The 24,850-nt window shown below is 44.8% G+C and overlaps 1 protein-coding gene across 7 annotated transcripts in view; it reads left to right on the forward strand.

Moving 5' to 3' along the window:
* The window catches only part of ETV6 (ETS variant transcription factor 6), a 179,296-nt gene that overhangs the window by 56,808 nt on the left and 97,638 nt on the right, over window positions 1-24,850 (forward strand). For 4 of the 7 annotated variants that reach the window (XM_090043820.1, XM_090043822.1, XM_090043824.1 and 1 more), the window contains one exon: window positions 4,435-4,564. In XM_090043820.1, the coding sequence (XP_089899946.1) occupies window positions 4,435-4,564 (130 nt within the window). Of the gene's footprint in view, window positions 1-4,278; window positions 4,297-4,434; window positions 4,565-24,850 lie in introns of those variants that run through there. The other 3 variants (XM_090043823.1, XM_090043825.1, XM_090043828.1) reach the window with 2 other exon arrangements.

The following is a 24,850-nucleotide window of genomic DNA, read 5'->3' on the forward strand; positions in this document are numbered from 1 at the left end:
CTGGCCCAGCATAATTCCTTGCCCTTTTATAGCATGCTTCACCAACCATCTCAAACTATCTCTCACACATTTCTTAACAAAGGTGGTTTTACCAATGGGTGAACTTAGCTGCAGAAAGACTGCATGGTTTGCCCAAATTTGTGCAGCAAGTCAGTGGCAGAGTTAGGAACAGAACCTCATCATCTGATTCTGACAATGCAAAGGAAAATACTGAATTAATTTGACTGAACTCTTCCATTTCCACTAATTATGGCATTTACCTCTTTTAGACTTCCCCAGGCAAAGTCTTTAGCTAGTATAAATCCATATAGGTGTGTTGACTTAACAGGAACTCAGTTTATACAATCTGTGAACCTGGCTGACTAGCCTTCAGTAGCTAGATGTGACCTTATGACGGGGGCGGGCAATTATTTTGGGCAGAGGGCCGCTTACTGAGTTTTGGCAAGGCATCAAGGGCCACATGACAGGCAGCCCAGGCTGCATTTTGCCCACCCCTGCTTTATGCATTCACTTATACGTTTAGGCAGTGTTTCATGGTGAAAATTCAGTGCCCAGTGTGAACTTGGCCAAGTCACTTACGATCTGTGTTTGTCTCAGTGGTCAGCACCATTGAGAATCTAGTCAGTCATAACTATCCAGATGTAAAGGCTGTCCTAGGGTTACCTTAGCTATTGTTTTTCAAGGCATCTTAACTCTGCAGTTGCTTAGCTTAGTGTGTTCTGTGGGACACTGGGGTTCCACCATAGGTCATCAGGGGTTCTGCAATGAGACTGGGGCCAGTGGAGGAGTGGGCTGGGAGACAGTGTGCTGCTGTTGCTGAGCTAGGTTGCCTGGTTCCACCTCAATCTTTAAGTTAGAGGTAGAGGGTCCATGGCAGAAGTAGTGATATGAAGGGGTTCCATGACTCTAGGAAGTGTGAAAACCACTGGCTTAGCTCATGCTTACTGTACTCTTTCTGTTAAGTCAGGTTCCCCTCTGTAAAAATGGGCTCTCCTTAATTATACTGTAAAGTGCTGTGATCACTGGATTATAGGCACTGAAGAAATGCAGAGTATTAATAGGGCAGAAAATTTTTAAAACCACAAAACAATATTTTGGTCGGCCAACTCCCATCTTGGCCTTTGAGACTCTCTCCTACAGTTGTGGCTGATTCACACCCTACGATTGTATTCTGCGGCATAATGGAAATGTCAGCTGTGACAAAAGCCACAGTTTCTGCAATGTTTATAACAACAATTTTTGTTACATTTTCCTACCTACCTTGAATTTGTGAATGGTGGAAAACAATGGATCAGATGCATTTACTTTTTAAAAAGTCTGTGGGAAACTGCATCTTTTGGTTATAAATATTGTTTAAAATACTGTGGGCTGTGCTTCACCTTTAGTGGTAAAGCTATGTAGACAGAAAGGCGGTGGTGGCTTGAGGCACTATGTCTTCATATATGATGCAACACCTCCTGGGTGTTGATGGAAATGCTGTGAGTAGTGGGGCTCTGCTGTAGATGTTACTAGCATTCCCTCCCACTGTTGTCCAGTGGGAAGGCCTTTCTCGGGCTGTTGGTGCTCCTCTGTGAAGCCCTGATCCATTAACATATGCAAGCATGAAATGGGACCTGAGGCTGCTAGCAGAGCTCACAGTAGTGGTCTGTCTCCTGCTTTTCAGGTGAAAGAGGCTGCTTCTTTCCCCTTTTCCTTATAGTGAATCTGTCAGAGGCAGGTATCCTTTGGCTTTATTTGGACAGGGTTCCCTCTTCTCAAAAAAATAAATATCATATTAAATAAGCAACATCACCAGCTGTATTGCGGTTCAGATATCTGAACTGAGGATCACAGCAGGAAGTGCAAGGAAGTGGTTGGTCTCGTTTTTTATCAGCTCCCCATTTGTTACGTATATGTTGACTTTCAGAAGATGTAAAATGCCAGCGAAAGTGCAGAACTTCCCCTGGGTACAGTGGCATGGACCTTATTGGAACACGAAGCTCAGTGTCAGCCATATTTGGCTGGAGGGCAAATTGCACAAGTTCAGGGCATAGCAGTCAACTTCTACATGTAGATTTTTCTATCCATTTTCTTACCTGCTGAATATCCCCAGCAAAAGAATATTCCAGCTCTTGAGCTAGTAATCCCCTGTAAACTTAGCCATGGTAAAAGATGCTGAAGTGAAGGCCCTTATTCCTCCACAAAAGAGGGAAAGGCCAGGGTCTTGACAAGTGGAGGCTTTCCCGCATGCCCTGCTAGAGTGCCTAGCAACTTTTCTTACAACAGAAGCATATAGCAAGACCTTTTTACTTGGGCAGTGTTTAACAGGCAGGGGTCAAATTCTGGAATAATGCTTAGGGGAGTCGTTTTGTTATACTGTTTTACTTGAACCTTTTTTCCCCTGTTTTTTATAATTAATCTTATTATAAACTGCCCACAGCCTTTTTGGAGGGAAGATGGTATATGAATTAAAGAAATAACCCCAGAACAAGAAGCACATTGCAAGTAGGGATTATTCATTCTCTGTGCCCATTCAGTCTTTGATGCCTCTGCTGCAAGTACTGGCAGTGTTGCCAGTTATTGTAATTGTGGTTGTTAGAAGATGGATTTTTGTTGATGGGCATCTGGGCTGAAACTAAATTGTTTCTTTAATGTGTATGTGCATGACTGAGCAGCTAAAAGATGCTATGGGCCAGATCCTGTTCTACCTATGAGGCATCTAAGTGGATTTGAGTATTACTTAAATGTGATCTTCTACCTTGCTCGAAGCCCTGCAAAATCATTAACACTTCTACATTTGTAACATACCATCACTGTGAAAAGTCATAAAAAGTAGCAAAGAAGAGGAGGACCATTCACCCTTTTGCATTAATTATTATTCAGGGACACCTTTGTGCCTGGAATAGGATATGGCCTACGGATCAGACTGACCTAAACTTGGTTTGAAGCAGTGGCTGAAGGGTACAAAGTTGAATACTTCCAATTCTCTTTCATTGTCAAGCCCCGCCCCCCCCTTGGAATGTTCTGCTTTTACATTTTTTATTACCATTTGATTCATGTTGTCAGGAATAAGGAAGACTCTCTTGTCCCTTGTGTGCATGGGACAGAGTGCCAGAAAGCCATGACATTGTCATTCTAGTTCCATATCACACTTTGGTGACAACACTGTTGTTTATAATGGATCTTACTTTTTCCCGTTGTTTTGCCAGTAAGTTTGGTCTTTTTTGTTTCCCGCATTCTGTGGTGAGAAAGGGGAATGTATGTGGCGGCATTCATTTTTAAAGTGTTCCTACAGAAGCTTTGATGTGAATGTAGCTTCTTTTGTGCACTCCCAGCTAGCTGCAGCGCTATCGTGAAATGTTAGCAGCATAGCTTTGGGATAGCTTACATAATCATCAGGGAGCATATGATGATGATTTCTATGCTCCTACAAAATTGTGGCTATGTTTATTTACAAAGGGTATAATTTGTGATGTGATTACAGCACATGTTTAGAATATGGAGCAATTTTTCCATCAGATCAGATGAAATTTTAGTCCTAGATTTCTTTACAGACATTTTAGGAAATAAAACCAAGAGCACGCAATTGTGGAACTAGCATGGCATTTGCAAGTCGCCTCTAAACTCTGTTTGAATGTTCTGTTATCTACTTTCTTTTTCCTGACTGGTGGTGGTTGTTGTTGTTGTTGCAAATTAAATTTAATTTACTTTAAAAAGTTGCAAATAACTTGGGGGGGAGGGAGAAATCCTGCAGTATTCTGCAGCAAGTACATTAGGGTCAAGTAATATAATGCTTTAATAGCATTTATTACAGTAAAGCAACTAATTACTTAATGTGTGCAAAATGCTCTGAAAATATAAAGTGCTAAATATTTAATGTTAATGCCCACAGCATTGCAGTTATGCTGTTATGTGATGTAGTCATTTGAGCAGTTTCTGTAGAACAGTTATGCCTAATGTGTGCATGCACGCATGTGCACACATACAGAATTGCCATGAGGTTTACAGTGACTTAAAGCCTCCCAGTCCCCCCCCCCACACACACACACACACTTACAGTGACTTAAAACAAGTCTCCCTACTTCTGTGTCATTTACCTTTCCTCCTCCAGCAAATTTCTGAGAAAATCCGTGGAAACTTGTTGGACCTTTCTGAGATGAAAAGAATCATCTTAAAAGCTCTGTATTCCCTGGCTGCAACTTGCAGGCTTGGAACTTCTAGGGATTTGATTTTTTTTTTTTCCCCCCCTCTGCAGAGCTATACAGCAAGTGGACAAATTAGATACTCTGTGTGGTTCCCTGGCCAGTTTGGTGCATAGTAAGTGCTATTCGCCCCCACCACACATGCACACTTCCTTCCTTCCACCCACTTCCCTCTACCCTGTCTTAGTTTCACACCTCTATTCCAAAGTTCACATTGTTCTTTCTCTCTCTCTCTCTCCCTCCTTTTTAACAGCAGGAAAGAATTTCATACACGCCTCCAGCGAGCCCGGTACCAAATTACACTTCTTCATCACCACTACATGTCCCAGTGCCTCGAGCAATCAGGATGGAGGAAGATGCGATCAGACTGCCTGCACACCTGCGTGAGTACCAATGGGGTGGCTAAGCTGGTGGGGTGAAGGGTGTGCATGTTCTGCAGGTTGGTGTGCAAGGGGACATCTTTTAAACAAGTTCTAGTTGCTGAGTGTTTATCATTTATTTAATTGAGGAAATTGCTGAGAAATAGTGAAAGCTTGTTTTCTGCCTTGTCATATGTGCTTGAGTTATTTCTTGTGGCAAGGGGGGAATAAAAAAGGAGAGGATCAAATCCTACCAGAAGTATTTTACTTCAGCAGAGTTGAACCAGGGATGATTTTGGCCCATTGATTCAACAAACTGCCCCTCTTGCTTGGTTAAGCCTGACATGATTTGGCTGCTTGCTGTGTTGTGGCTTCTATTTTAGCACAACTTCAAGTGTGACCAGCTGAAAGGAACTTCTTTGGTGGTGGTAACAGAGTAGTCACTGGCCACATGGTACAGCCAGTTCCTCCTGCAGTTGCCCTTGGCACCGCACTGGAAAGTATGAATGCACGTATGAAAAGGGGAGAAGTGATCCCAGTGGCATCCTCTAGGGCACCATTCCCTCCATTGGTGGGGAGAAAAGAGTGGTATGTAGTTGACATTAGGACCAGGACTGGAGCTGATTGTGAGGCCAGATCAGGTGCTTCCTTGCTGAGATGATGTAGCTGTTGGGGAGTAGGTTGGGGCAGTGGCTATGACGGTTTGGGGTGTGAGGAGTGAAATGGGGGGCTGGGGGGAAGGAGACACTAGAATTTTCCTTTTGGGAAAGGAAACAAATCCAACTTTAACACTTACATACAGTCATTAGTTCAGCAATCACCAGGTCTCAGTACTACTGTTATTCAAGGAGCAATCACAGTCTGGTGGCAAATACAGTGCCACGTAGAGTGGGATGGGATTTTGGAAGGGCGGTAGTCCGTAAGACACCGTCTTTTTAAAACATATCCATGGTATTATAAAGCATGAGAATCCCTATCCTAAATTTTCCTTTAGGCATGCCTCTTTAGCATTCCTTAGCCAGACCCCTGCCTTTTTTTATTGGTGCATCTAGAAATCCTGTTCTTCCTCTCTTTCTGTCCCAAGAATTAGTGTCCTGTGCTTACCTGTGATAGCCACCTATTTTTGCTCATTTGTTCTTCTTGCTTTCTCCTTCCTGTGCAGCCATTCACTCAGGTGATCCTATCTGATTAGCTTTCTGGACAGAATGTGTGAATTGTCTGTTTTGGCACCACCTATCTGTTACTAGCCCTCAGTTTCCCCTTTATCCTGTCCCACAGTACGTACTGTGTGTAAGTAGCTGCTTCCCTGTGTGTAAGCCTACTGGCCAGTTTCCCCATTTCAGTAAAGCCTCACAGCCACAATCAAAGTTTCTAACAGGGAACAGGTTTATTTTTTGTCACTACATGTGGGCAAAATATCAAAGCAAAGGGTAGTTTCTCTGCTTACTGTGGCCTACAGGTTCTTGAGGTTCTTCCCCATGCCTTGATCAGTATTTATGTCCTTTCCTTCAATTCTGCTGCTCCAGAAGCTACTACAGGAGGCAGTCTTCTAGTTTGCTGTCTCCTTTCTCTTAAGCCAAGTCTCTTTTGCTGGCTTTTATACTCACTTGCTGCCTTCCCAGCTGGATCTGGTAACTAAACTAAGTTGGCCACGAAAGAAGCAGGCTGGGCCAGCCATCACTCAAATCACTTTTGTGCAGCCACCGCTGTAGACCAAGTGTAAACCTCCAATGGAGAACTTTTGACCCAAAAGATTTTTTTATTTGATTTTTGATTGACTTGGATAGTTACGTAAGTTGAAATTTTCAGGAAGTTATCCCTGCCACAAATATTTCTTACGCCTGTCCAGTTTCTTGTACAGTGAAATGCCAGGGCAGACCAGTTAGCAAGCATCTCGGGAAAAGTCTTCTACCACGTCTGTGGCCTGTCTCGTAGAAATTGTAAGCAATGTGGAGCAGAGATCATGGTTTTAATGGAATTCCTTTCTTTGGAGATACTAATTCATAGAGTTTTAAGGCTAAAAAAGATTATTATGATACTCTTGACTGACCTCCACTATTACTCTAGCCTCACCTAGTGATTCCTGCATAAAACCTAGGATTTCTGTTTAACCCATAACATGTCTTCTAGGAAAGATTTCTTGCTTTGGTTTGAAGACTTCAGGTGATAAAGATTCCACCACCTCATTAGATGTGTTCCAACGAGTGTTACCCTCAAAGTTATAAGCCTATGTCCCATTTTGTAGTCTGAATGTATTGAGCTTTACCTTCCAAAAATTGGCTCTTGTCATGGTCTTTCCTCCTAGATACTATCAAAAGTTACATTCCCATATAGGAATTTTGAAACTGTGATTTGAGTCACCTCTTAACCTTTCCTTGGATAAACTGAATAAGAGTGTGGGCTTATGAAATGTTATGTATAGCACAATTTCCAGTATTCATATCATTCTGGTATGTTTCTTCGAGCCAGCCCTTTTCCATTTGTGACATCTGTTTTTAAAGTAAGGGTTCCAGAGCACAACACACTTCTCCAGTAATGATCTCACCAGTGCTTTCTACAGAGATAACAAAGCACCTTCTCCACCCTGAGATACAGAATTTAAGTGATCTGTGTGGGGTATTTTTTAATTAAATTCTGCAGGACCATTTTCTATTAGAGATGTAGATGAGACCACGATATCTGAATCTGTCTGAACTTTTTCAAATTCAAGGCAGGGCACTTCATGTCAAGGAAATTGGCTCATGCCATTACAGAAATGAGGGGTAGCTATAAATATCTGGTCCAGATCCACAAAGTTTTTTAGTGTTTTCAGATCTAGGGTCTGGTCTGGGTCATCCTTTGCTTTTAATTCTTTCAAACTGGCTGACACTTGATAACTATTGATCTTCCCTCAACCCCCTCCCTCTTCATTATTTCTGAAGGCCATCAGGAGATGTGATACTGTGCTCAAGTCCCAGCCACTAAATGGGGCTTTTCCCAGAGTCATGTGACATTAACCAAATACAGTTAAGATTCCTACCTTCTTCTCTTGTGTATTTTATTAGGTGCTGAATCTCAGAGAAAGCAGCTTTTTATTTCTTTAACCTGAAAAAATAAAACAGTCCTGTGTTTGCCTTTTTCCACTACCTCTACTGCACAACAACTGTAATGGGATGTTCCGAATGGGCCAGGCAGGCATTCTCATCACATCTTTACTATAAAGATGTTACAGCATGAGGCATAGAAATACTGAAGCTAGAGAAGAAAAGGACCTGTGATGCCTTCCAGCTCCTACAGATTCTTGCAGTTTGAATGGGTTTTCCTGACTCCACAGGATAATAGGTCACACTGGGTGCATCTACACGTGCAATTAATGTGAAGCAGTAAACTCTGGAGCAGTTTGAGCTGGAATAAACTACTCCCCTGGCTTGTTAGGCTGACCATGTGCATTTCAGTGCAGTAAATTACTCTGTTGTAAGACAGTACTATCCCTGTTGGCAAGGTAGGAGCAGTAGGATGTGGAGCAAGCCAGCTGGAAGCAAAAAGGCCAAATCCAGGTCATATTAAAATCATGGAAGCTCAATCACTCACTCCAGGATTCATCCCACAGTCATTCATTTAATATCTGTCTTCAACAGTTGTATCTTATGACGGAGTTAATTAGTTTACTATGCCCTAATACATATGTAGTCAGTGACTCTTTACTGTAGAGCTAATTAATCTACCCTGCAGTAAAGTGCACGTGTGGATGCATTTGCTGTCAAGAAACTCCTTCGGATGTTTCCATGTTCTCTAAGCAGGTCTTCTTTTCTTGATCACACCTTGGAGTCCAGTGAGGCAAATTGCACGTGTTAACTCTTTTTGAATCAATCATTTGTGAACTCTTAAAAAAAAATATTTTGTTGCTTTTATGTGAACTCCCAACAATCTATCTGCTATTGAGACATTCAGAACTGAATGCACTATTCCAGGTGCTGTTGCAACATCATGATGTAGAGAGGAATGTTTAAATCAATGCTCTATAATGCAAAGTATTATTTCTTGGGGGCTGTGAAGAGAAGAGCGAATTAAATTAGTTAGGGCTTATTCATGAGACAGGTTGAGTACCTGCAGCTCCCAGTTTCTTCAGAAGTCAGGTGCAGGTGTTCATCATTTTTCAGGGTCTAGCCCTTGATGTAGTCTAGCCTGTGATTGGCTCTGTTGAGCTTCAGTGCTTTCTAACAGTAGCTGTATTGTAAGACTTCCCAGATGTGTTCATATTCTTTCAGTCGGGTCTCCTGTTCATCTAAACATGCTAGTGTCACTGTAATACAGCAGCAGGCAGCATTAATAATCGTGTGTTCCATTGCCCCTGGTGATGGAAGAAAAGGGTACTTGATTTAATTTTCTACAGTAGAAATATACATGAGAAGTGCTAAATAACAGTGAGTGTTTTATATGCACCTGATGGCATCTCTTTCTGCGTGAGTAGTTTGGATTCTTGTCTTGGGCAAGATCAGACCACTTGCTTTTGCTCAGTCCTGTACTCGGTCTCAGGCACTCTGCTCATGTGACACATGGCTGTATGAAAATAACCTCTGCCTGATTCATGTGTTAACTAAGCCATAATGCAGCTCTTAGTAGATTGGAGGCAGTCAAAGGGCTGTTGGGTTGGGAAGACGCTAAAGCAAAACAGGCATTTGCCAGACCTGAAAGCAGTTTATTGTGAGTGCATTACTCCCAACTACATATTATTGCTCTTATGCACCATTTGTTTTTTAAGTGCAACTGTTTTTATTTTTCAAAGGAATGCAGGAAACAATTAGGGGGAGGAGGAGACACAACAACACTGTCACAATGGCCTGTGATCTGTTTTTCTATGTAGGATTTATTAATTGTGTTACTACTTTTATTAATCCTTTGGCACCTGTTAATTTTTTTTTTTTTTTTAGTTTTGGCTAGCAGCAGGAAAAGCTGCTTCTAAGCATTAGACATATTGCTGTTTAGTTACTAGAATATTCAATGCATTGAACTTCAAGTACATAGAGAAGGAGGAAGAAAAAAAGCCCTTCACCCTAAGCCACATTTAGAGCAGTGAGCAATAAAAATATTTGCTTTGGAAGGATCCTTGTGGAACCAAACTGACTGACGCACATTCAGGGAAATAAAAATAAAGCTACAGAAGACAAAGGGAGTGAGAGAGATGTCCAGAATGTTAAATTAATGACTGTGGGATGAATCCTGGAGTAAGTGATTGAGCTTCCATGATTTTAGTATGACATGGATTTGGCTTTTTTGCTTCCAGGTGCCAGTGAGTTGGCTTGCTCCACATCCTCCTGCTCCTACCCTGCCAACATCTTCACTTCAGCACTCCAAGCCTACCCCTCTTACCCTCCACTACATGCTCATACATTTCCCCTCATCCTCTTCTTTTCAAATAATTTTTTTTTCTTCACTTTTAGCTAATCCCTCGTCACTAAACCCAAAGGAATCCAATCCAAGAAAAAGCAAAATTGTAGCTGTTATGCTGTCAGCCACCATACTGTGCGCTCTACTTGTGTATTTGACCAGCCTCTGTCTGGTCTATTTAGATTGTAAGCTCTCCAAGGCAGAAACTGGTAACTCCTCTGTGTTTGTACAGTGCCCAGTACAATGTGGTTCTGATCTTTATTGGTCTCTACTTTACTGTAATAAGTTATTAAGCATTTTTATCAAAGAGAGACTGCATTTATCGCGGTGATTTTTTTTAGGGTACTGCGAGGTTCTGTTAAGGGTGCCATCGGGTACACCTACTATTACCACTTTTAAATGTGAAAAGACTTATTATTTTTCTATAGTAAAAAAAGTGAGTGAGAAGTTAGAGCTGGCATTTCCTGAGGGGTGTCTGGAGTCTTAAAAAATTGAGAACCATTTATCTAGTGGTTAGAGCGCAAGGGTCTAGGCTTGAAGAGATTAAAAGGAGGACATTTAATTTAACACTACTTTAGCAGGAAAGCTCTTGGCATGGACAAACTAATCTCTTATTACTGGCCCAGCTGGAAGGGTTGTGCCCTGTGGGCCAAGAAAAGCCTGGCTTGGATTTCACCTGAGGCATAACACGTAGGCACAGGCATATGCAGGGAGTTAAAAGCCATGCTGCCAGTAGGGACTCCATCAGGAGCCTAGTTCATTGTCCATGTGTCTGCCATAGGCGACTGGTAGGGGATGCACAGGGGTGCATGTGCTCCCCCTGACAGGGCCAGTGCCTCCCCTGACAACCGATACCGATGCTGTTGGTAGGGCTGGTGCCCCCCCGTCAGGGCCACCACCATCGGTGGCTTCTGTGGGTGCCCCCACAGATTCAGGAACCTCAGTCACTCATGGTCACTGCGGATGTAAAAGAAAGGTGTAGAACAGCACCCCAGGTTGCTGAAGTCACCTCTGTTTTGGCCACCTTGGCAGATGCATTGAGACTGACAAGTAGCAGAACTGGGCATTTGAACGCGGTGCTGCATGCCTGCTTCTGCTGCTCAAGAAAGTAGGTGTGCAAGTACACTGCACTATTTTCACACTTGTCACCTGCCCAGGCTGTGTTAATGTAGTGGCCAGTCTGCAGTGAAAATGCTTGGAAGGATAAAACCCATCTTGTTCCCCCTTTTTCTCACAAAACCAAGATGGGAAAGACCAAGGGGACATCTATACTCCTCCTATGACACACTGGAGAGCACCACTGAGAAGCAGAGCTTCATCTACATGTTCTTGCTCTGCACACAACAACCCCAGAGACAAGGTAGTAAAGCTGCCTTGGGGTGCCCCTCCCAAGCACCTAGACAGAGAGAGAGTGCAGGTGCCACCCTCAGAGCAGCTTCTGCCTCATTTGTGGGCTTGGCATGTGCAGAGTGGTAGGCAGCTGTTAAGCAGGGATGTGCTTCTCATTGGTGCACCCCTAGGAGCCCAGGTTCCCAGACATAAGTTGCTGACAGGACAGTAGTGATGCTCCGTTAATCAGCTGCACACATGAAAGGCCTCATAGCTGGTTTTAAATCTTAAACGCATGTCGCTCTCAACTGCCAGAAGAAAGGGAGCTGTATCCCTTTAATTGGGATTCAAGCCGAACCTGCCTGGAATTCCCCTGGAAAGTGGGGGGAAGAATCAAAAGCAAAAGCAGCAGGACATTTATGGTATTGCTGGGTCTGAAGCATTTTTAGCCTTGTTTTAAAGGGATGCCATCAAGATCAGTGAACCTAAAATTAACTTGCTCTTCCCTCTCCGCCCCCACATGTCTCTGTATAATTTTTACATTTGTGTTTTACCAAACAAATGTATCAGTGCTCATTTCTTTTCCTAAGAAAAAAAGTGTCAAGAACACAACACTCCCAAATAACCCTATAATTAACACACACAAAAAGAAAGAAAGAAAGGAAAGAAAAGAAACTGTGCAAGTCCTGACTAAGAAACTCTATCATAACAAGCCATTGTGTGGGGAGCACCTTAGAAAAACCCACCAGCGTGGCAAGCAGCCCTATAAAACTGCCTTTAGAACAACAGATAACTAGCGCTTTGAACAGGCTTACTATATCAAAAGATTGGTGCTCTGCCCAGTACTTTCTGACTGCTGTTTAATAGAAAACCAAGACAAGAAAGGAGGAAACAGAGTTAAGTTTCAGCATTGTGAGGGTTCATAATAATAAGTGAGCTTTAAAAAAAATTATATAAATGTTTTATGTCTTTTTTTTAATGGCACTATTGTCCTCATTTTATAGATAGAAAGCAGACTATCAGAAAGACTCAGTGACTTACCCAGGGCCACCTGAAGACCACATGCCAGAGAAAAACTCATATTTCCTTATGCCCTGTCATTGCCTTAGAAGTTGGACAACCCTGAATTAAGTGGCTGGAGGGCTGTGTGTACTGTGGACCATATCCCCTCTTCTGCACTGTGTAGGTTTGTGCTGCCTTTAAAACATCTGCAATCTGTGTTCTAAAAAGTCAGATCTTATGAGTTATCTATCTTATGAAATAGGCCTGTAGTTTTCGTCGGTAGCAGGTTAATCAATAGCCACTAACAATGAGGTTTTCCAGAGTCTGTATCAGAGTGGTGCTTGGCATCACTTGGGACTGGCTGGTGAATCTTTCAGACAGTCCTGCAAAATGAATAGCCCAAACAGGTTGGTTTGGTGTAGTGCCTCTGCCTGACTCAATACAATCTCCATATGCTCATCCCACTAGTATGTACCTGTTTTGCATTCATGACAGGATCAGGCAGCCTTGTCATGAGTAAACTGACAAGAAAACAGAAGCGCTGAATTAAGAATAGTTAACAAGAAATTAAATGTATCCATGCTGGTGAGGGTCCCAGCACAGAGAAGAGCCGTTTCCTGCTTAAAGCTGGAGTGCTGTAGCTATGCTATGGCCAAAAGGCTGGACAGCAGTGGAAAATAGATGGCCTCGTTCCCTCAAACTATGGCAAAATGGTTTCTCCTACTGAAGGCTCTGCATCCCACACAGCTACATCCTTCTCATACTGCAGTTTGGCCAGTCGGTTTTTCGAGCAGTAGATCCGCTAACTCATTCATTGTTACTGTATGTAATACTCGGGAATGTGAGGCGTTCCAACAGCATGGAAGAAGGTGTGTATCTTTCTCCTGCAAGCGCACAGTCATTCATCAATCCATCCTTTTGGATGGCTGTATCCCAGCTTTGAAGCATGCAGATAATGTGGAATAAGGTGCAGGATTCTGGTATCTTTCAGTTCCTGCTCAGTGGAACAGCACTGATTGCACTGCCTTTTGAACTGTGTTGCCTATGTGTTGGGGCGGGGAGAAGAGACAAGCAGACAAAAGCACCAGTGAATTTGGGACAAGTATTTAATCACGGTTGATATAGTTCTGTACAGTTTGTCCTGGTTTGCACTAACTGGGCGGGGGCAGCAACATGCAAGTTCACCTGACTCCTACGATAGCAATTAGTTGTGGCAACATTTTCCAGTGAAGATAAGCCTTATGTGCCTGTGCTTTTTGGTAAGGAGAGGGTGTGGCATTAAGGGATGGTACTGGAATTGTACCATCTAAACGTACTGGAAGGCGGGGGGGATCACTTATTAATGCATTCTCAGCACTTTTCCCTCTTTGAGTTCCTTGCAAGTATTGTATGTTTCCCTCGGGTGTCTTAAAGGCTTCTAGTCTGCAGCATCCCGATGGGGCTGTGACCTGGTCAGAAGCACTGGCTCTTTATTTTAAACCCACCAGTAACAAAAATGCACAGTATATTTTTTAAGGGAAATTTCCTTTTTGGGTTTTTGTATGTCTGAAAGAATTTCCGATGTAGGCAGACAGTAATTCCCAGCTACATGCTTCCTGATAAGGAAGCAGCCTCAATAAATGCAGCTATAAATAGATACCTTTTTATTTAAAAAAACATAGAGAGACTTGTTTACCCTTTCTTTCAGTTGGCTGAAAGAAAGAATGGCTTATGGTAAGGTTTTGTCACTCATAGATCACAATTTCATATTCCTATTGCACAGACTGAAGTTTTTAATCTTTTCAAAGAAGATAAATTAAGTTGCGTGAAAGTTAGAGACAGAGAGACAGAGGGGAGGTACAGAGAGTGGGGGAGTGTGTGTTTATTTGTCCTTCTCGCAAAACCTTAAGAACAAATATCCAGACGTGTTGGCATTGTGGACATTAAAGACCTCATGGCATCTTTCACACAAGTAAAGGTTTGTCCCGAGCAAAATTCACCCTGCCTTTGCTGTGTGCTGATTTATACCCCAGCCTGCATATTTAGCACTGCTATGTTTATGTAGTTTGTTTTAAAGTGCCATTCTGGTCTTTCAAATGAATAGCACTAGAGCAGTGCTTCCCAGCCTTTTCCTTGACATGGCCCCCTTGCTCCCCACCCCCAGCCCTCCACTCCCACAGTCCTGCTGGTGCCCTACACTTGCAACCCATGGCCCTGTGCCTCCCCCGCCAGCCCTGCTGGCAGGGCTGCCAGAACTACAGGGCCAGGGCCTGCAGCGCCTGTGGGAGGCGGCAGCTGCTGTGGCCAGAGCAGAGCGTGGAGCCTGGCTACCCCTTCCCCTTACCACTGCAGGTGGCACGGCTAGAGCAGAACCTGTAGTGGGGGTGCAGATGCAGGCTGCCCGCTGTGGGCTTAGGACTCCCTGACCTGCTGCCCTACCTTCTGGGCCCTTTACGGCCCAGTGGGCGGGACCCATCATGGAAGGTCAGGGAGGCTCCATGCCACTGCTGGAAGCCCCGCAGCAGCTGTGTGATCATGGCAAGGTGCCCCTTGCCCTCCTGGGAGCAGCAGCGGTGGTGGCATAGAGTTGTGTCCCCTGCTGCTGCCAGGTGAGCAGGGGGTACCTTGCCATGGTGGTACAGCCAGTGTGGGGCTTCTGGCAGCACCATCAAGCCTCCCCGCCCCACTCTCCCACAGAGGCCCTAGGGTTAGGGTAGCAGAGTGGGGAGCCCCAAGCTCCCAGTGGGCAACATGCATCCTCCCTGCCCCTCTCCCTGACAGTACACAATCCCATTTTTATCATGGCGACCCTAAGTGGGGTTGTGACCTCAAGGTTGTAAACCACTGCATTTGAGATGCATATGCTGCTTTAATGTGTTTATTATGCTGAGTGTCCCACAAAGAGACATGATTTCCTGCTTTTTCTAAAAGTAGATATGACATTTCAGATGCAATAAGATGCTAAATCCTTCAGATTTCTCATGGTCTTGATGCAGTTTCAATATAAAGTCTATGGGTATATGCTCTGGTTGAAATACAGTCCTGTGGGTGTTGTTTGTTGTGGTGTTGGTCTAAGGACATAGGCAGACAAGGTAAATGTGATATCTTTTGAGACCAACTAAATAGTTGGAAAAATTATTCTTTTTATAAGCTTTTGGGTACAAATGCCCACCCTTTTATATACCAGTCCTACTTTTCACTGTTGACTAATATTTTTTAAAATGTTTGTCTACTCAGAACTTTGTAGAGAAATGGATCTACAGTAATTCATCCACGTATATATGTGCATGTACATATGTGTGTATATAGTTTCATATTTAGTAGGGTCAGAAGGGACCTGAGCAGATGATCAAGTCCAACCCCCTGCCATGGGCAGGAAAGAATGCTGAGGTCAGATGACCCCGGCAAGGTGTCTGTCTAGCCTCCTCTTAAAGGCCCCTAGGGTAGGAGCAAGGACCACTTCCTAGGTCCCAGATCCTAGCCTCCCTTACCGTGAAGTAGTGCCTCCTGATGTCCAGCCTAAATCTGCTCTCTGTCAGCTTATGGCCATTGTTCCTTGTTAGTCCCAGTAGTGCTCGGGGGAACAGGGACTCTCCCATTGTCTGCTGGTCTCCCTTGGCCAGTTTATAGGTGGCTACCAGATCCCCCCTCAGCCTCCTCTTGTGGAGGCTGAACAGGTTGAGATCCTGTAGCCTATCCTTATAGGGCCTGCCCTGCTGCCCCCAATCATGCAGGTGGCCCTCCTCTGGAACCTCCCCATGTTTTCCACATCCCTCCTGAAGTGCAGCGCCCAGAACTGGACACAGTATTCCAACTGGGGCCTGACTAAGGTCGCATAGAGGGAGAGGATCGCCTCCTTGGACCTGCTCGTGATCCATCTATGGATGCATCTATGGATGCCTTACTGACTGCATCCCCACGGTGGTGGCCCATATTCATCTTTGAGTCAATAATGACTCCAAGATCCTTTTCTGCTTCTGTGCTGGCGAGAGGGGAGTTCCCCAGCCTGTAGGTATGCTGCTGGTTCTTTCTCCCCAGGTGCAGTACCCTGCACTTGTCAGTGTTGAAACCCATCCTATTCTCATCCGCCCATCCCTGTAACCTGTCCAGACCCGATTGCAGCTTGTCCCTCCCATCTAGCGTGCCCACCTCCCCTGACATCTTTGTGTCATCTACAAATTTGAACAGGGTGCTTTTTACCCCCTCATACAAGTCGCTGATGAAGATGTTGAACGGTGCGGACCCGAGGACCAAGCCCTGGGAGACCCCACTGCCCACATCCCTCCAGGTTGAACAAGACCTGTCCACCACCACTCTCTGGGTGCAGCCCTTCAGCCAGTTAGCGACCCATTTGACTGTAGGTATCAACACCACAGTCCCCTAGTTTTTTAATGAGAATGGGATGAGAGACAGTGTCAAAGGCCTTCGGAAAGTCCGGAAAGACTATATCCACTGCTACACCTGGTCATTGAAAGCCACCAGGTTGGTCTGACAGGACCTGCCTCTAATGAACCTGTGTTGGTTGCCCCTAAGCATAATCTCCCCTGCTGGCCCCTCGCAGACATGCACCAGGATAATTTCTCTCAAAAGGCTTACCCAGGATTGAGGTAAAACTGACTGACTTATAGTTTCCTGAGTCCTCCTTCCTCCTTTTTTTGAAAATGGGAAGCGCATTGGCCCTTTTTCAGTCCTCTGGCACCACACCAGAGCACCATAAGTGCTCATAAAGCCATGCCGGGGTCCCACAATGACCTCTGCTAATTCCCTCAGCACTCTGGGGTGGAGATCATCTGGACATGCTGATTTTGGATGCGTCCAGTCCCACCAGAAGGTCCCTGATTAGGTCTACTCCAACCTTGGGCCTGGCTGCGCCTCCCCTGGGACCATCAGGGATCATGATGTGGGGGATGACCTGATCCCTGCTCAGAAAAATGGAGGCAAAGAAATTGTTACATAAGTTAGCTTTGATGTCTGGTACGACCAGCAGACTTCCTAGCACGTCCTGCAGAGGCCCTACATTACCCAAAACCTTTTTTTTTACCCCCTATGTATTTAAAAAAAAAAAAGACTTCTTATTGTCCTTGATCCAGGTTGCTAGTCCCAGTTCCATCTTCGCCTTGGCCTTCCTGACCACCCTCCTACAGCCCCAAGCAACCGAGGTATAGTCCTCCCTGGTGATGGCCCCTCCCTTCCATTGGATGTACACCTCCTTTTTAGCCTTGAGACATTCCTGGATGCTTTTTGTTAGCCCCGGGGGCTTTTGAGCACTCTTGCTCCCTTTGACCCTTGTTGGAATTGCCACCCTTTGGGCTTGGAGGATTGTCTCCTTAAGGAACGACCATTCTTCCCAACTCCCTCCCCTCCGGGGCCTCAGTCTCTCCCCGACTAATCTCCTTACCCCATTAAAATCGGCCCTCCTGAAGTCCAGGGTTACTGTCTTGCTGCAGGCCTTTGCCACCCTGCGCTGGATGGTGAATTCCAGCAGGCGATGATTGCTGTCGCCCAGGTGATCGAGCACCCGCAGTCCCCTCACCAGATCATTGCCTGTGGCCAGGACCAGGTCTAACAAGGCATTTCCCCTGGTGGGGCTGTGCACCTCCTGGGTTAGATGGAGGTCCTATAACATGGCTAGGAACCTACGTGAGCAGTCAGACCTGGCTGACTGCTCTTCCCAGCAGATGTCCGGATAGTTTAGGTCCCCCATGATGACCACGTCCTTTGACCTAACTGCCTCTGCGAGCTGACCTGAGAATTCGTGGTCCAGCTCTTCCCCGTGGTTGGGTGGTCTGTAGTAGACCCCCACCATTAAGTCCCTTTCCCCCAGATTTCCTTGTAATCTGACCCAGAGCACTTCAGTCTGCACCGCCTCTGACCCAGTGCTACTCGCTGACGATGTGAATTGTTCTTTGACATGGAGCGCCACACCCCTGCCTTCCCTCCCTGTCCTGTCCCTCCTGTACAGCCTATAGCCCTTGATGTTCACTGCCCAGTCATGCATTGGATCTCACCATGTTTCAGTGAGCCCCACTATGTCTGGATTTGCATTAGCTATCAGGAGGGCATATATGTATAGTTATATATATAAAACTGTATTAAAAGGTGGATTTGGAGCTAGTTTTACCTCATTATTCACATTATAAAGGAAAATATATGTATTGTACACACAAGTTTGCCTGGAGCTGGATCCATATAAAACCACTTCCGGCAGGAGCAATGCCATACCTGTCAGATGGTATCCAGTAACAGCAGTAGTTGCATTTTGCTCCTTGCACAGAAAGGTCCATACGTAGTCGCTGAGAGAGAAGCGTCAGTGGCAAAATCCTGGCACGTATCACTGAGTATTTGTCTGGTTATTTTTTTCATAGGCCAGATTAACAGAGCAGAGTAAGCCCTTTCTTTTCACTTGTTTCTTTCAAGTGACAAACTGCAAGTCTGGGCCTTGATGGACTGTACAGAGATTGCATACCTTTGTGCCCCTTCTGCCACAGACACCACCAGCATAGCAGTGGCAGCACCTGGGGAAGGATTAGAGAACAAAATTCCTGTGTGCCTTAACAGAGAGTTTTAAGGTGTAGTTCCAACCTAGCAGCTTCCTCCAGCAGAGACTAGGTCAAATAAGCTCCCTTTTCTTCCTCCCCCCAACAGCAACCAGTTTGCAGGATCTTGTGACTTGTAGCCAAATCCTACCCAAAAAGGCATCAGCTGCTGTATGAGCCCCTCCCCTTGGCCTGTTGGTTGTGCTTTTGGGTTGGCTTTGAGCCCAACTTAATTGCACAAGGGTACAGCTGCTGGTAGTCCCCTCCTTGACCTCATTATTCACTGAAATGCCATCGAAGGCTTGAGCGCTTGTGTTGTATGAGTTGAGCATGTAACCTATTGAGAATATGGGTTGTATTTTTATATATATATATACACACACACACACAAACCTGAAGCTTTACCCTTCTGGTTCCTGTGTTCACGGGCTTCTCTGAAAGAGGTAATCTGAATGTTTAGGCCACACCATACCTTGTCACCAGGCCCATGGAACATGCACAATTAATATGGTATTAATTAATTATGGGGTGAAGTTGCTGCTGGCACAAGAACCAAGGCTTCCAGCTTCTAAAGTGAATGCTTTGATGCTGGGCTTTAAAGAACGTTTCCATCAGCTCAAGCCAGCAGATAGATTGAGTGATATTTAAACCCTCCCTCCTTACAGACTCCAGAGCTCAAAGTACTGCCACCCTGGGAACAAATTAAAAAAAAAAAGAGGGGGGGGGGCATTAAAAATCAGAGCTGACAGCCTGACCTAGCGTCTAAAGTTGCAGGAGTGCTAGATGAAAATATCGTTGCTGGAATGGGTATGAGGGGAAATGGGTGCTGTAAAAAGTGGCAAAATTCTGGCCCACTGAAGCCAGAAAAAGGGTTTTGCTTTTGGCTTTCACCAGGCCAAACCTTTACCCAGAATTCTTGCACCCCTGCATGGTTGTTTATTTGGACTGTGATTCTGGGAAGACAGACTGGAACAATTCTGTTTCTGGGACCTTGTGCAATGCTAAAAAGAATTTCTCCCTTTCTACTTCCTCCTTCTTTGCATTGGAGAAGGAAGTAGTGCTGGTTTATGCAGCTTGACAAACCAGTTACTCATTTCAGTTCTGCCACCAAGTATATCTTTGTGCATTTCCTGGTGGTGGAAATCTCCCTTAGTGAACAGTGGTTTCTCCCTTCTACTCTCCTTCTTGTTCTGATTTCTTCCAAACTTGTCTGTTTCCCTCGGTATTTAACCCCTCGCTGGCTTTCACTTCCTCACTGTGCTTCAGTGAAGGCATCTTGTTAAAAATACCCATGTGTGCAGATACTTCTTGTTCCCCTATATTTTTCTGTGTTGTACTTCTTTGTAGCCAGTTTCCTTGGAAACTTCCTAAATGACCTTATTACCTCTGAGATTTTAGCTTCATTATTCAGGCTAGCCATTAAGTGTAATTGTTTAGGGCACTTTGGTCTCTCTTATAAAGATTTCTTCCTTTTTTAATGCTGCTTAAATCCTGATACACAGAGGAGGTATGTCATTGTTGTTCAGTGTATTGGGCCTAAATCACCACTGCCCTGCATCTTGTGCAATGGTTTGCCTTAGTGCAAAGTGAGCATACAAATCAAAATGGCATGTACGCCCCCTCTGCCTCAGTGTAAATGATTGACACAGGGTGCAGGGCTATAATGAATGGATGCACATTGTGGAAGTTCAAGCCCTGGAAGCTGGTACTGGAACTAGAGGTGTAACGGCCAGGGTCTGCTCTCTAGATGGTGGTAGTGGCAGGGGCCAGACTGGGCATGGCAGTTAGGCTGGCAGGAGGGGCAGCTGCTGTACCTATAATGGAGCACCCCCTCCATTGTGTCAGAGCTCTCAAAATGCATGGTTTCCAGACAGTCTGTAGGATTGTGCAGTTTCTACCCGAAGAGTTTTTAAGACTTAATACCTTAGTCCTGAAAGCATGTATACTCATACTGAATTCTATCCACAGAAGTCAGACCTCCTCACATCAGGCTCAGAACCTACCTTAAGAGGAGGTACAACAAGCTGGGATGAGAATTAAGCAGGGAGGTCGGAGCAGGGCATAGTGTCCACAATTGGCAGGCCTTAAGCAAAGGAGACATTAATCCTGTCAGTATTTACTGTTGCCCCCCTTGTCCAGCCATTGTTGTTATATGCAATGGTTGAGACTCGAAGTGGGCATGCTGGTTTGGCTCAGCCATACGCCTAGAAGTGAATCCAGATGCTTTCCCAAACCTGCTGTATAGTCAGTTTTGTTGTGGGAGCCTCATGACAGCCTACACCTGATCCAGAATAGCCTCAAGGATGCAGCATCTCGTGCAGGGTGCTGGTGCTGCTGCTTCTGCTCGGAACCTGTAGAGGTGCTCCGATCCCATAGAGATAAGCATGGTATAAATCAGGACTGTCCAGCTGGTAGCCTGCAGGCTGCAGCGGGGTTTATTTGCAGCACTCAAGTTCCCCCCAGCTGCCACTCCCCCTGTCACTCTGGCTGCACTTGCAACCATGGTCTCCAGGCTGCCCCTCCTTCCTCTGGCTTCTGCTTTCTGCCCCTGCTCTAGGTGAAGGGCAGCTCAGCCTCCAGTGCCAGGGGAGCCCCTGGTTGCAGTGCTGAGGGTGAGGCTGGAGCTTCTGTATCTACAGAGCAGCAGTGGATGCCCACAGTGTGAGAATTTGGTGGGGGGAGGAGCATGTTGTAGCCAGAGTGATATGTGGCTTGTGCTGGGGCAGCCTTTTCAGCATGCAACCCCCTCTGGTGCAGCCCATGGGGAATACAGCACCCAGCTCCTGAGAAGTTGGGCAGCCCTTGTATAAACAACTAGCATGATGGGTGTTATGCACAGGAAATTCTGTCTATTGCATTTCTTATTTTGTGCTAGTGAATGCACACTATAACTGTTCATTTATGCATGTGTCAGGTTACTGCATATGCTTAGAAAAACCATACTTTCAAAAAATGCAGTGGATATGGTACTTCTGCCATATCATACTCTCCCCAAAGCATTTAGAGCCCTACCATCTGCAACTACTTATTTTAACTGTGTAAGATATGCAGTGGGGAGACGTGGTTACCATTTTTGTAAAATAATGTTCACTTTCAGCCTGTCTCTTTCACTCAGTATTTCACTGGAGGTAGTTTTTCAAATTTAGATATCAATAATGTATGCTGTTCGGTGAAGATTCCAGGTTAAAATTGTACATAGGGTACTGTGTTTTGGATACATTTGCTAGTTGAGGATGCTTTTAAAAGTGTTTTGGAATATTCTGGGCTACATACTGAAAGGATTCTGCAGTTTTGGAGGGGATAATGGCAGACCAGCTTAGTTGTTACAGCTTCAGAGATGTAAGTTGAACATAATGCTGGCTATATCGCTATTATGCAATGCTGGCTGCAGAGAATGACCATAGTTGGGGCTACTCAGGCTGCCTGGGACTGGACTTGGACTTTCACAGCTTTGCAGCCCTCAAATGTAAGGGCTGGTCCACAAACAGGTTTTTTAATTGCTGTAGAAATGGATGCTGTTCAAGTGGCATAACCTAGACACAGCAGTAAGACCAGTTTTAAAAGTACTTTTCTTCGTCTCCTTTTCCTAGAATATAACAGTGTTCCTGGGGGCAGTCTGTACCACTAACTATATGGATTTATAATATAGTTAAAGGAGTACAAAAACTATATTTAAACCTGCCCTAAAGTTTGAACATGCCTTGTATAGTCTGGGGCACAAGAACAGCTCTGGACCTTGCCATTTGGAAAGGTGTCTAACCTGTTCCATATTATTTGAAACAATAGCCACCTGTTTAATTAACAGCTCAGAATGCCACCAAGAATTGGCATGGTTGTAAACCTGTTTTACGTTATTTTCACCTTTTGTTTGTGCAGGGCGGTGGCTCAGCTACAAGGCAGTAACTAATATTATTCTCTTTTTGAGAACATTGGTTCATCTAAGCTTTTTCCTTAGAGGGGCATATGTGGCAGCCTAGAAAAAGCAATGGGACCAAATTTCACTTTTCCCATTCTAATCTAGGTTTCTACAGATTGGGCTAAAGGACTTACAGGAGGCATTGGCTTTTCCCATGGTCGCCACTGCATGCATTCCTAGTCCCCTCCATAGTGTCTTTTGTCTTCTTGATGGAGAGTCTAGCTACAGTACAATAATTCCTGTTGTCCTTTGGATTGTAGAGCAGCAGCATGGTACTGCTATGCCTATATGAATAAAGTCAGCTGTCTTTTTTTTTTTTTTTTTTAACCACTACAGATGGTTGTGGTGGTGTGCTGGGGACATCATCCAAGAGTGTGTATGTGTGCACTGTGCATGTGTTATGGTTCTGCTCTTGAAGGTGGTAACTAACTCAGCAACTAGAGGCCCTGGATAAAAGTTAATCAGGGTATTTGCCTTTCAGCAACTCTGACAAAAATCTCTTTGCACAACGCCTGACTGAATTTTTGAGCATAGTGCCAAGGGCAGCAATAGAAGAAAGTCATGTAAATCAGCTGGCTAGGGAACAGGGCAAAGTTATCAGACATGGGGGAAATTGAAGGGAATGCAGCTGGCCATCTGCTGGAATTTGGGGGTTTAAGGAGCAGAGCTCTGGGATGAATGGACTCAAACCTTCAAAGAAATATGTTTTCATGTGGAAGGAGGGAGGGAGTTTCAGGGTTATGTGTACAGGCTTCCACATATAATTCATTGGTTTCTGGAACCTAGCCCCCTCCTTCCCCCCCCCCCCTTAATTACCAGCTTATAATTAAGCTGGTTTCTATTGTTTTTCACTTGTTACCATACAAGCTAAGTGGGGACATGTTCCAGTTTGATCTTAGGAACATATGCAAGGCCCTGTCTCATTCTTAAAACATACCATGTCAAGTTCAGCCTGGCTCCTTTTGTGCCTCTACCCAAAACAGCTGACCTTACCTTACTCATTTGCTAAATTACTGTTAAGTGTTATTCCTGAGCAGAAATAGGAAATCAACAATTTACTGGAAGTCTGGCAGTGCTTTTGATCCATGTCCCCTTTGCTAAGGTGGTTCATGAAATACGGTATGTTCTTATTCACTCTAGCTCTTGGCTCTCACCCACTTAGTGATTCACAAGATGTCTGTGCGACTCATTTTTGTATGCCTGTTTTTCCCCTCCGGTGCTTCCCTTTGCGTAAAAATCCTCACAGTGAAAGTTTGTTGTCAAGAAAATGACCATAGATGCGATAGGCAGAAAACTACCTTTAGAGTCTTCAGTGTTGAAATCTAAGTTGTGATGAAGAATTTGTCCCTGATTTCCAAGTAAGGGTTTAGAGTGGGTTTTTTTCTTTTCCCTCCAGTTCACTACTTTCTTCTCCTGTCACTTCTGCAGAATCCCATGTGTGTGTGCGTGCACATGCACATGTATATGTGAAATCCCAAACTGGTGTGTATCTGTCTTGTAGAATGCTTTTAGTAGTAATGAACTCAGAAACTTGTCTCCTCTGAATGCTCCTGGGTGTCTGTGGGTTGGGGAGAGGGAGTAGGAGTCAAACCAAATGCAGAGGGGTCTCTGCACGCCTGTATGAGAGCAGAGCTGTTGATCCCAGCAATCCGGCTGTAGCAACAAGCCAGGGGTGTTTTCGGTGCTTGCATGCCAAAGTCTCTTCAAACAGCTCTGCTCAAAGGCATGAGCTGGGCTCACTTCTGAGGGAAATTTCCTTTTTGGGGAAGTTGCTGCAAAGGAATTTCCTGTGTGGGCAGACAGAGCTTCCTGACTTGAAGGCTTCTTGGAAGGGAAACCGTTTCATAATGAAATGATAAATTAAAGACATACCAGCCTGGTTCGCTTCAAAACATCTATTGAGAGAGCTCAGGCAGTGCACTATTATACTCCCGCGCAGAATGAAAATAAATTGCATCCTGACAGGATTCTCAATACTGGAGTACATCCTTCCCTCCAGCCCTTCTCCCCATTGCTCTCACTTTTCCCCACCCCCGCTATAAGCTGCTATCTCAGCTATCTTTTACAGCCCCCTCCAGCCAGCATGCAAGTGGTATGTCACTTAGGCTGCTGTATTAAATGCCTGTGCTTCTACACCTCATGCTGGCAGCATGAGATGCTTTAAGCCCCATCCAGGGTGTT

Source organism: Crocodylus siamensis, chromosome 4 (genome assembly GCF_052110815.1).
Source record: "Crocodylus siamensis isolate JL-2025a chromosome 4, ASM5211081v1, whole genome shotgun sequence".
NCBI lineage: Eukaryota > Metazoa > Chordata > Crocodylia > Crocodylidae > Crocodylus > Crocodylus siamensis.